Genomic DNA, 12,986 nt, shown 5'->3' on the forward strand with positions numbered 1-12,986 from the left:
ATTGGAGTATGGGAGAAACTCAATTTCAGTCTGCTGTGTAATGTACTATTGCATGGTCTGATTGACAATAAATTTGACTTGAACTTGAACTTGAACTTGAACTTGAACTTGAACTTGATATATATCTTAAAGGCGAACGTCATCGCTATTTTATTTTTCCCACACGCTTAAATATACATTTCTTTAACGATTTACAGATTCACTGGTCACATTAGGTATACCTACCCAAGCTCGGATTGATACAGAGCTGTATAAAAAAAGCCAGCATTTATGTCACTGCATGTTGCATGTTGGTGATATTGTGCGCATTTCATGATTAAATGAAAATACATCATCCTACTTTCTCCCTTGTGTTTTCTTAAACCAAGTTGTAATGTCGCAATGGCAATGGTGCTGTCTTTTTTGTCTGAGTTTAGCAGCTAATCTAACTTTGTACTGGTCCATATTGTCAAAAAAGCCCCGTGTAAAATGTTGTGGACAATCGAACACCAAAGTATTTATTTTATAGACATCAGAGCAGGCGTGAAAGCATGAACGAGAAATAATAACATTGGAAAGTCCAGGCAGTTGAGCAGGAAGGAGGGGCCTGGCTGAAAGCATGTACGATAAATGACCACATTCATATTTCCACTACAATGTGATGTCACACTGTGCCCACTGTTAAGACTGCAAACCACCCCTAGCACCTCAGTATTTGGGTCATTGTTTGGCACGTATTTTGGTACAGTAAGGGATAAAAATACCAAGACATAAAACTAATAAACATTTCCCCTGAACGCACATAACTGAATTCCAGTATCAACTTGCAATCATCTATTGACTTGTGTTTATTTTACTGTTGACATTTTTTGAGGCCTCATTTAGTGTCGAAGCTAGGACTTTCGTAACCAAACAAACAGGCCGCCACCATCTTGCATTGACATCCTGTCCTTACGTGATACATGTTTGACAGACATTGCACATTGTACATTTTACACTGTATTATCACATATATTTCACATATCACGTATATATTTATGAATTACTACAGACTTAAGATGAATCAGATGGGGAAAAAATATTATAATTTAATACGTTTTAAAATTAAACGGTTGACCGAAAATCCATCACAGATGCTAAATACCACCATACATGCATTGTTATGGTCCATTGAGTCACAATGGACGCATTCCACCTTCAACTTGAATTGTTTTAATTTTATATTGCACCAGAAGGTAAATGTTTGTTAATTGATTCTACTGGGGGCAGTTTGAGTTCATATTTGGTTTTCACGCATTTGCAGAGTGTAGTATAAGCTACCTAGCTTTCACAAAACACAATTCCTGCCCAGGCTTGAGTCTGTCAATGGCTCCACAGTCATTCACAGTATGAGGGGAGCAAAGTGGATAATAATTGGTGTGGCTGAATCATGGAGGAGCCCCTGTTGTGACAGAAAGGTTATATTCATTAATGGAATAGACCAGGACACACATGTGCTTATGGCGACCAGTCAGGGTTTTATGGCGTATTGCTCTCTACAGGCTGTCATGGTTACTGCCTTTCTTATTACACATTTAAAAAAAATAATGAAGCGCTCGTTGTGTTGCTGCCTTACTGACTCTCTCTCTCTCTGTCTCTTTACAGTAAACATTGCCAACAGCCAGGAGTGGAGCCTGAGCAGATCCATCCCTGAACTGAGACTAGTAAGACTACAAACACACACCTGCATGCACTGAATGTATTTAAAATGATAACATTTGTATTGGGTACATGTCAATTGAGACGACAATGGTTTGCAGTGATTTCAGAATGCAAAAAGCAGAGGAGGCATTTTCAGGTGAAAAGGTATTAAATAATTAAAAAACTAAAATATGACAATAACTGGAAAGTGCTCTGAAAGCATAGGGGAAGCTATGCAGGCTACAAAGTAAATGAAAAACAGAATGCTGGACAACAGCAAAGAATTACGTAACTTTGCAGCCAGTGAGGAAGAGTCAGATGGTGGCAGTGTGTAGAAGGCCGCTAGGGCTGGCGAGGCGGGCACCCACGGAACGGTCACATCCGTGGCCGACGAGGAGGCGGACGTGAGTGGCAGCAGCGCATGGGCATCCGTAACAGTCCATGCCTGGGTCATGGGCATTGCTGCTGTTGCCGTGGGAGGCGTTTATGAAAAGGTCATGTTCATGGCTGCTTAGGGGGCTGACCTGAGCGAGGACAGCGTTTCAGCAGCCGTGAAGGTCTATGCCCAGAGTCACCATGAAATGGCCACATTCTTGGCCTACAAGGTGGCGGCATGTGGGCGCCAGACGGGTTGCTCCTGCAGCAAGCAAGGATGACGAGAGCGTCAGACGGGCGCTTGTGCAACAGGCAAGCTGGAGGACTGGAGGTTGCGGAGGCTACAGGACAGAAGGTCGCGGAGGCTGCAGGACTGGAGCAGCAGATGGTGTCTATGGAAGATCCACTGTAGCAGCAGGCGGCGTTTGCGAAGGAGCCACTGGAGCAGCAGGTGGCGTCTGCGGAGGAACCACTGGAAGAAGTACAGGAGGTAGTGTCAGCGGCCGAGCAGGAGGTAACAGCCTGGCTGGATGTATGACTGGCAGGGCGGGCGTATAGGAGGTGGTAGCTTAACTGGACGTAGGACTGGTGGCGGCGGACATGCAGGAGGTGGCGACTTGGCTTAATGTAGGACTGGCAGAAGCAGCCGTGCAAGAGGTGGCAGCCTTGGTGAACGTAGAACTGGTGGCGCCAACTGTGCAGAGGGCGTTGGCCTCGCTGGACGTAGAACTGGTGGCGGTGGCCATGGTGGACGAAGCTGTGCGTCACCAGTCGCACAGCTACCAGCACTAGCCTCTCCCTTTGGAAGCGGATACCAGACGCTGTCACCCACTGTGGGAGCAACAATCACGGTGGGAAGGAGGGGGGTCTGAAAGAAGGTTATTGCTGGTATAGCCGTGGTTTCAGCTTTGGGAAGCTGGGAAGTCACTCTGGGCAGAGCTTGAGTCATGGACAGCTTGGGGTGTCTAACTGTTTTAATCCTTGAAACACGTTTTTATTTGTATTTTTTTACATAAACACGATAATCAAACATCGATACAGATATGCACCTGTCACTACAGTAGCAAAAACAATAAACTTTTAGAAAAAAATGCTGTAAGCTTTACATAAGAAAACAATAGCTGTATCTGGTGGACAAACATAAAGAAACTAGACCAAATGGAAATATTATCATAAATCATTAGTTAGAATTAGTTTATGTCAAATCTTATGAAGATACGGGTTGATGGTCAACCTGCTGGGCTTTGCTGCCTGATACACCTCACCTTTGTGCAAATATGTTCCTCTGAACACCCCTGTGGTTCAGAGAAACAAACAGAGGTTGAAAGGCATGCCTGTTGGCAGGTCTGTTGGTCACGCTCCGGAAGTGGAGGGCACTGATGTCATAATGCATTAATTATTTATTATATTTTCATGATCTACCAGTTATGTCCCAAAGATCAACTGGTCTATCGCGACACCTGAGGTAGGGTGTCCTTGGTCGATCTGATCAGGAAACTGAACCTGGTTTTAGGGGGTCTTTTACAGATGTGACCATGCCTGTGACACCGTCCCATGACATCCAGCTTCCTTATCGGGTCTGAGACACTGCTTTAATATTGGGGCGTTCTTGCTCTGTCCTGGTCACTGCTGCAACCAATATGGCTCTGAGCTCTTCTTTGGAGGCCTTTGACCAACTCTCCCCAAAGCCCGCGAAACCCTATTGGACTCTGCAGACGACATCGCGATGTTGCAGCCTGCTGATCATCCTGTCCATCTTTTACTGTGCTTTCCACTTCCTCCCTGTTCGTATCTCGTGTCCAGCTGCTCTCACCAGCTAGTCAGTGGAATCTCTCAACTCTAACACTATTCAAGCCTTCTCCTGCTTATACCTCAGGCTGATGGGTCGCAATGGTAGATGCAGCATGTTTCTGCCGAAGAGAACTATTGCCAGTCCCAGCTGCTTCACAATGACTGACTTTGCTAGCCTGTCCACTGCCACTATCTGCCACTGAGGAGGTTACACCGCACAGTTTCAGAGGTCACATCACCCTTGGGTATACAGTAGGTTTATGAACTGGTAGCTCCTTATGTTATAATTGCCAGGGAGCTGAAATTGATTGACCCTGGCCAGGTCATCTATGGGCTACATCCTTATTGTTTCCCCCATCTGCTTATCAGAGAGATCTGATGTGTAGGTAAGGCCCAGGCTATTGACAGGTTTACTTTCCAGTAATGGATCACCTCAGCGTCTGTGATAAAGATGGTTTGTTCGCTTCTGACCCCTTTTCTGAGGGACAGGCTGGTTTTATCCTCACCCTTGCCGACCCCAACAGCAATTCCGATCCTCTTCAGCAGTCTTGCTGTACATGTTGCTGTCTAAAAAATGGTGGCGATATCAGCCATAGAGCTTCTCACTAGTGGAAGCCTTCAGCTTAATGGAAGCTTCACTCTTCCAACCATCTTCCTTGCCCGTATGAGTACGGTCTCAAAGGCAGCAACAAACAGAATGGGAGAGATTGAGTATCCCATGGCCACCTACTCAGTGGCCTAGTGGTTAGAGTGTCCGCCCTGAGATCGGTAGGTTGTGAGTTCAAACCCCGGCCGAGTCATACCAAAGACTATAAAAATGGGACCCATTACCTCCCTGCTTGGCACTCAGCATCAAGGGTTGCAATTGGGGGTTAAATCACCACAAAATGATTCCCGGGCGCGGCCACCGCTGCTGCCCACTGCTCCCCTCACCTCCCAGGGGGTGATCAAGGGTGATGGGTCAAATGCAGAGAATAATTTCGCCACACCTAGTGTGTGTGTGGCAATCATTGGTACTTTAACTTTAACTTTTATTTCCATTTGTTGCCAGCCTGTGATGAACTCCTGGTATGTGCAGCCCATCTGGAGGTCTTTAAAGTACTTGGCGTCTGGGACTCTAATGCAGACAGGCATATGAAGAAGTCCAGTACATACTCAATCAATTGGTGGTTGGCAAGATCCAGCCACAGCACATGTACAGTATGTCACCTTTCTCTCTTTTTGCTCTCTGGGTCTGCTCCCATATGATTGCAGAGTGTTCCATGCAGCGCGCTCTCTCATAGCTAGTGTCGATGTACCCATTTATCTTGAGGAATCTGGTCAACCTCATGGCTAAAATTGAGTAGAAGATCTTTCTTTGACCAGCTGCTGCCAAACTGCCATCTTGTATGCTTTCAGCCGTGTGACTGGCTGCTTGCTCCCAGTGTTTTTCTTCTCTGTCCTCTGGCCTGGCTCCTGGTTGTCTAGGATGTATTGATATTTTGGGGTGTTTTTATCGGCGCCATTCTCAGAGGCGTCGGTGACCACCGAGGGGGTTCCCATTTCTTCTATAAATATGGGAATAAAAATAGCATTTTCGATGTTTTTTATTGTTGTATTTTTGTTGCTAAGAACATACAGTAGGCCTATGTGTATAAAGTTGACAATTTAGGTGAATTTAAATAACAGAGATGACAATTCCAAAATGTTTTAAAAGTGAATAGCAATGCATTAGTACATGTAGAATGATCTTCTTCTTACTCTCAGGGCATTCTGGGAAACCTTAAAAGCGGCAAGTCAGCCCTGGTGACCAAATACATCACAGGCAGTTATGTTGCGCTTGAGAAGCCTGATGGTAAGAGACAATGCATCTTCATTGCAGTGTGCAGAAACCACTGAAAATTACTATTTAATTCAAATGAAATGTATTATTGTTTATCTTTTTGACTTATCTAGGAGAAAATGGGCTTAGATTAAGTGGGCATCTTTCAGAAAGGCATTGTGACAATAACACAGAAAAAAACACAGTTACTAAACATTATATTGGCAACATTACCTTTGTATGACTCCGCTCCTCCCACAAACAAACATTCGGTGACAACAGTTGCGATGTTGCCTGCAGTTCATTAGCACTCATTCAGATGTGCTCACAAGAAGGGTGTAACTGTCTCTTGTAAGTGTAAAGCTAATGAGTCATTGCAGTGTGAAATGAGCGTTTGCGGTGTGCTGCTTAATAACATGGCTGTCATTGTTCTTGACAGGTGGCAGGTATAAAAAGGAAGTGCTCGTGGATGGACAGAGTTATTTATTACTGATCCGAGAGGAAACTGGGCAACCTGATGCACAGGTGTGTGTGTGAAAAAAGAAACACACTGGTATGCATGAGTTGTGATACCTGCAGTATTCGTCATCTGCCCCCTCCTCGTTTTCCCTCCTTCAGTTCAGCAGCTGGGTGGATGCGGTGATTCTGGTGTTCAGTCTGGAAAATGAAGGTAGCTTTCAGGAGCTCTACCAGCTGTACAGCCAGCTGGACTCGCACCGCACTGTTGTCCCCATCATAGTCGTTGGCACTCAAGGTCAGAACAGCAAAAAAAAATCACAGCCGTTTAGCTCTACACATACAAGCGAAACATGTTTATCATGTTTTGTCTATTGGGGCTAGATTGGCTCAGCAGGATGAGTGTCTTTATTCATGAGGGGAGTGTTTCCTGATTGGCCGGTGAATGCTTGAACTGTCACGCCAACCCAATCAGGTGGCATTATCCCCTGCTGATCCAATTCTACATTTATTGTCCCATAGGGGTGTCCTACAGAGGTTTTTACTGCTATGACCTCTGAAGCAGGTTTTCTGTTCGAAAGCATGATCACTCAAAGGCTCATTTTGTGTCGTAAAGAGTTAATGGCTCTGCATTTTAGCTTTTTTTTCTACATGTACAGGCGATGTGCAATCAGGGGAGGCAGAGCCTAATAATGATACCATAAATATTAAAATCAGGGCTGTCAAATTTAACAAGTTAACACATGTGATTAATAACACAAAAATATTGCATTCATCATATATGAACACAGATTAATCTCACAATTTTGACCACATGAGCTCCTTTACCTTAATCGGGGATGGTTATTAGAAAAGCGGCATAGGTTGCTAAATAGATGACTCCCCATGCACAGCAGTGTTTTTATATTTAGAATGCGCAGAAAACCGAAAGACATATGTGTTCACATAAGGATTGTGAAGTATGGACAACATTTTTTTAAAAAGTGCAGATCCCTTTTATGGATGTTCTCATTCATCTAGGTCATTGTATTCTCAGGGCATTCAATCGATCGCAACTGGACTGTTTTTTTTTTCTTAGAAGACGTTTCATCCAAGTAGGCTTCATTAGTTTATGCTCATAGACTGAGATTGGTCGTATCTAGCCTTAGTCCATGACCATGAACTGATAAAGCCTACTTGGATGAGAGGCAAAAAGTCTTCTAAGACAAACAGATCAGTCCTGTTTCGATCGATTGAATGTCATTAATGTACATATATTCCTTTTTTTCTTCAGTCTCTTTGTTCAAAATACAAAACAACTCATATATATTAAAAGTTGATTATGTTTAATGGTGATTAATCAAAATCAGTACATCATTAAATTGATTAATCCACATTAATGTCTTCACTTTGATAGCCCTCGCTTTAAGTAATATTTTTTTCTGTCACATTTGTGAATTGTATTTGTTTGAATCATTATGTTATTATCTATATGGCTACTTGCATTGAACACATTTTTATTTATTTTACATGATCAAGCCATGGAAGGAAATTACAAGCTGAGGCTTTTGAAAAATTATTTTTATCTACCTCAACGTCTCCTTATTTAGACAAAATCAGCAGCACCAACCCACGCGTGATTGAGGATCAAAGAGCCCGACAGCTGTGTATTGATGTGCGTCACTCGCTCTTCTACGAGACCTGTGCCACCTATGGCTTCAACATTGATCGAGTGTTCGCAGAGGGTGAGTCGCCTCACAGAATGTTGCTGGTGCACAGAACAGCCTGCATGAGCAGCCTGAGTCATCATAACAAAATGTGCCTGTTTAGTTACACGGTGCTGTTTTCCAGCTGCCCAAAAAATTGTAGCCCAAAAGAAGCAGGCTGCGCTCCAGGCTTGCAAGTCCCTTCCTAACTCACCCAGTCACTCTGGGGGTTCCACACCTGGATCGGCCTCATTCCCGGGCCAGGTAGGACCACTCACTGCAGTATGCAGTAAACACTCATTGTGCAGAAGCATCTATATACATACAAAAAACAAAATCTAAGGAAGATTAAATACAATATGTGAAATCAAGGTCAAAATACTGTATATATTTGACAAACAACATACCGTATATGTAATAAAATAAGTGTTTTTGACCCTAATTTCAGATAAATCTTTAAATCTTCTTCACAGTTTAGTTTTCACATGCAGTGTAGCAACAATGGATGGTGAATATGTTTTAATCCACTATAATGTTATATGTAGCTGATCAATGTAGTGCAGTATGTTTTTTTTTATCATCTCAGATAGGAAATAACAAAATAAAAATCTGATCTGAACCCAAACCTATTCATGTTAAACTTCTGCCAAATGAGCTCTTTATCATACAGTATTGTTATTAAATCCATTTCACCCATTCATTTTCCCTACAACTAATCCTGTTCTGGATGGGAAGCTGGAGCCTATCCCAGCTGATTTAGAGTGAGAGGCAGGGTGCATCGTAGACTGCTCATCTGTCAATCAGACAGAGAGACAACTATTTACACTCACATTTGCACCATCACTATGAACTGAACCCAGGCTGGCTGCACTTAAGTCAACTGTACGAACCAGTGCTTAATAAGTGATGTCATAAAATCATTGTTGGCTGCGTAGTTATTAGTATATGAGCATTTAGCTGAGGGTGCCAAACTGACGGTCATTCATCCAACAGCATCCCATTTTCCTTCTTCATGATCGACGGCCACCTTATGAAGATTTGTTTCAGTTGTCATTTCATTTTACAACACATTCTCACCGTCTCTTCATGCTTTCCATCCATTCTCATCTCCGGCTGCATCCGAACCTCCTGACCCTAATCTCAGGTCAGTAATGGTCTGGGTGGCGGCTATGCCTGCTCCCTCCCTTCTACCCCCGTGGTCAGTCACAGAGAGCTGAGGGGGGCTCATGGGGAAGGAGGAGGCAGCTCACGCTCCCTCAAGAGCATCCCCCGAAGACCCTCCCTCTTCAAGGTCAGTCATTGAACCTGCTGCCATCTCACCCGTCATTGCTCAACATCATCTCCAGACTCTGAACCCAGACTCCAACAGTTTTGCTCGTCTTCTTATGCTGACTTCAGCTGTTGGGTTTCTTTCAGAACCGAGATACTGATAAAAGAGGCAATGATCCCAAAGGAGACTCAAGCAACATGAGGGGTATTCCAATCAAACAGGTTTGTGCCAAATTCAACCTTATTGCCTAAAAGATAGTGTGATAGTGTATATTAGGGATGGGCATCAAATTTGGTACTTTTAGAGGCACAGACTAAACTCCATCCGTACTACTAGGTATCGATTCACATAAAATCAAACAGTGCCACATTTCAATATGTTTGTTACACGTGACGTCACATCCGGTTGCAGACTCAACACCGGCTCAAACACTAGACAGAGAAATTATCACTCAAGTGGCCCTCAAAGCAGACCCAGCCAAACTGCTTCTATATGTAATGTTGCAATTTTCACAAAGCAAGTGATAGAAAACGCTCAATGGAAAGTAAGGTTCCACTTTTTCAAATGTGCTAGTTCGATGTTAATTTACATGCTGATTAGCATTAGCAATTTTACTTTGAAAATGAAAGCTACTACTAAGATGCATGTTACAATTAAACAGCGGTGTGTGATAATAACTAGGGGTGTGGGAAAAAATCGATTCGAATTCGAATCGCGATTCTCACGTTGTGCGGTTCAGAATCGATTCTCATTTTTTTAAAATCGATTTGAAAAAAAAATAAATTTTGATTTTGATTTTTCATTTATTTATTTTATTTTTATTTTTTAAATTAATTAATCCAATAAAACAATACACAGCAATACCATAACAATGCAATCCAATTCCAAAACCAAACCCGACCCAGCAACACTCAGAACTGCAATAAACAGAGCAATTGAGAGGAGACACAAACACGACACAGAACAAACCAAAAGTAGTGAAACAAAAATGAATATTATCAACAACAAAATCAATATTAGTTACAATTTCAACATAGCAGTGATTAAAAATCCCTCATTGACATTATCATTAGACATTTATAAAAATAAAAATAAAAGAACAGTAGTGTCACAGTGGCTTACACTTGCATCGCATCTCATAAGCTTGACAACACACTGTGTCCAATATTTTCACAAAGATAAAATAAGTGTTATTTTTGGTTCATTTAATAGTTAAAACAAATTTACATTATTGCAATCAGTTGATAAAACATTCTCCTTTACAGTTATAAAAGCTTTTTACAAAAATCTACTACTCTGCTCGCATGTCAGCAGACTGGGGTAGATCCTGCTGAAATCCTATCTATTGAATGAATAGAGAATCGTTTTGAATCGGGAAAAAAACTTTTTTGAATCGAGAATCGTGTTGAATTGAAAAAAAAAAAATCGATTTTGAATCGAATCGTGACCCCAAGAATCGATATTGAATCGAATCGTGGGACACCCAAAGATTCACAGCCCTAATAATTACTATACTTTTGACCCACCTTATAGGACTCACTCTAAGGCTAGATTCAGGTACATTCAGCTTCATGGCAAAGACTACTTCCTGGCTTGTCAACACACCGTAGCCTACAGTATAGGGAACATGCAGCAATCACTTTTATGAATCAATTTATCTCTATAGTTGATATAGTGTACTTATACTCTGATGATCACCTGTCTACAAAACTGCTTCTAATCCCAAATAGAGAAATAAGTGTATATTTACATGCTTTAGCATTATTTATTTCCTCTTCAGTGACAACTCACTTCAAAAGAAGCGCTGTCATCCAGACACACAGAGACAGCGCAAAAAATATCGGCTGTTTGATCCTCTTCAAGTGTTTGCTGTGTTTTTCTATTAATAGTGTGCTTTGTGCTGTTGCTCTGGGACATCCACACTGAACAAATTGCCTAGTTGAGTGTGCGTGGTGACCGTGGTTGTTGTTTCCACAGAGCATTCTGTGGAAGAGAAGTGGAAGCTCTCTGAACAAGGAGTGGAAGAAGAAATATGTCACCCTGTCCAAAAATGGCTCACTGTCCTACCACTCCAGCTCCAGTGTAAGACGACACCGCAGCACTGATCAATACATAACACAATGATGCATCCACATACACAATCATGATTCTTTTTACTTTCAGTAGTTTTACCATACTGCAAACAATTATTTGCCGTCATGTTGCGAGTTATATATGCCACCATAAGCAGCTAAAGTTGATTGTTAAAAAATAACTTACTTCTTATGCAAGGAAGCACAAGCCAATTCTATAACCAAATATAAGTGTATCACAGAAATGTCTCTAATTTGAATCATATTTCTGATTATTTTAATTACTTAGCAGGTAACAGCTCCTGAAAGACCCTAGAAAGCCTCTCCCCTAGAAAGTACACCACATTACATTCCGCGTAATGTAGAAAAAGGCAGTTTAAAAGACCAAATACTATTAATGAAATAACAAACTAATTTTACCTAATCCAATAATACTGGTTTAGAATTTTACAATTAAAGAATGCAGATTTCCTTCTCATTTGACCGTGTAGTAACTATTGTCAGTTGTGCAGTGTCTAGTAACTTGATAGCGCATGCAAAGCTGATCTACGAAGCTCATGCACCGGGAATTGCAGCTCTTAAATGAGCTCACTCAATCCATTTTGCATGTTTTGCGTTCATGTATATGCAGAAAATATGCTGGTTATCAGAAGAGCAGTATACATAATCATTTGTGCCCACAATGTCTACTTCCAACTTCTTCTTTTTTTTCTACTGTCCAGTTACTCAGGCAAATCATATTGTAGATGTAGATGCCCACATTTGCTGTACAGATTTACTTTAAAAAAGAGAAGTGTGGGATACTTCTCTTGTTGCCTTATTTGTATTTTACTTTTTTAAATGGACTTATGTTATTGTTTGGCGCAGCCGGACTCGAGCATGAGGGAATAGAAAGAGAGAAAAAAGGAAGACAGAGGGGGAAATTGCGAGGACAAGAGGGGGATAAGACAGAGAGACAACAACAACGATAATAACAACAATAATAACCACAACAACAACAGAACAGCATCAGCAAATATGATATGTACAAATATGATATGAAAAGTGATAGCAAGAAAGCAGTGCGTAAGTAAATATTAATAACACAGAAATGACAATGAACATTATTGCACTCCAAATGGAGCAATACAAATACAAATAGCAATAGCACTATTGATAATGAATAATAACAATAGTTACCTCTATAATCAACAATACAATTGTTTCAAATGCAACAATACATACATGTATTGATAACTTGAATTACAAAAGAAAGCAGATAAATGGAGGGGAAGAAAGAGAAGGGAACTGTATTGACCTTTTAGATTGTTATAGTAACAATAGGTTAAGGTTTGTCAGTGTGCCGTGTTTTACCTAGTTTCTCCTAGGTGAACAGTTAATATATGTTTGATGAAACGTGATTATATGCATGCATATGTGCTTGTATATGTACAGTATGTGTATATGTATGTTTGTACAGTGAAAGTGTGTGTGGATGGATAGATAGATAGTACTTTATAGATTCCTTCGGGAGAGTTCCCTCAGGAAAATTCAAATTCCAGCAGCAGCGTATAAAATTGAGATCGAATTTAAAAAGTAAAAAGTAAATAATGGGGGTATAAATGGAAACAAAATAGAAAAATATTACAATAGAATAAAAATAAAAAGCAACAATGAGAATAAAAATATAACAGTAAAATAAGAACATAACAAGAGAAACTAGGCAGTAGTGACCATGCTATGAAAAAGTATTGCACTGTTATTGTTTTGCATACCCTGTCATCCTAGTACCCCCCTGGCCCCCAGAGAGGAGTTGTACAGTCTAATGGCGTGTGGAACAAAGGAGTTTTTTAGTCTATTAGTCCTGCACTTGGGATGAAGCAGTCTAGCACTGAACA

At 41.3% G+C, this 12,986-nt stretch overlaps 1 protein-coding gene across 4 annotated transcripts in view; it reads left to right on the top strand.

Moving 5' to 3' along the window:
- The window catches only part of agap2 (ArfGAP with GTPase domain, ankyrin repeat and PH domain 2), a 65,319-nt gene that overhangs the window by 21,294 nt on the left and 31,039 nt on the right, over positions 1–12,986 (top strand). For 3 of the 4 annotated variants that reach the window (XM_061982492.1, XM_061982469.1, XM_061982478.1), the window contains exons 2-10: positions 1,624–1,682; positions 5,572–5,659; positions 6,066–6,151; positions 6,245–6,380; positions 7,672–7,806; positions 7,913–8,031; positions 8,912–9,058; positions 9,184–9,258; positions 11,015–11,119. In XM_061982492.1, coding sequence (XP_061838476.1) covers positions 1,624–1,682; positions 5,572–5,659; positions 6,066–6,151; positions 6,245–6,380; positions 7,672–7,806; positions 7,913–8,031; positions 8,912–9,058; positions 9,184–9,258; positions 11,015–11,119 — 950 coding nt within the window. The remainder of the gene's footprint in view (positions 1–1,623; positions 1,683–5,571; positions 5,660–6,065; positions 6,152–6,244; positions 6,381–7,671; positions 7,807–7,912; positions 8,032–8,911; positions 9,059–9,183; positions 9,259–11,014; positions 11,120–12,986) is intronic. The other variant, XM_061982484.1, reaches the window with a different exon arrangement.

The sequence above is a fragment of the Nerophis lumbriciformis genome, linkage group LG01, assembly GCF_033978685.3.
Source record: "Nerophis lumbriciformis linkage group LG01, RoL_Nlum_v2.1, whole genome shotgun sequence".
NCBI classification, from domain to species: Eukaryota; Metazoa; Chordata; class Actinopteri; order Syngnathiformes; family Syngnathidae; genus Nerophis; species Nerophis lumbriciformis.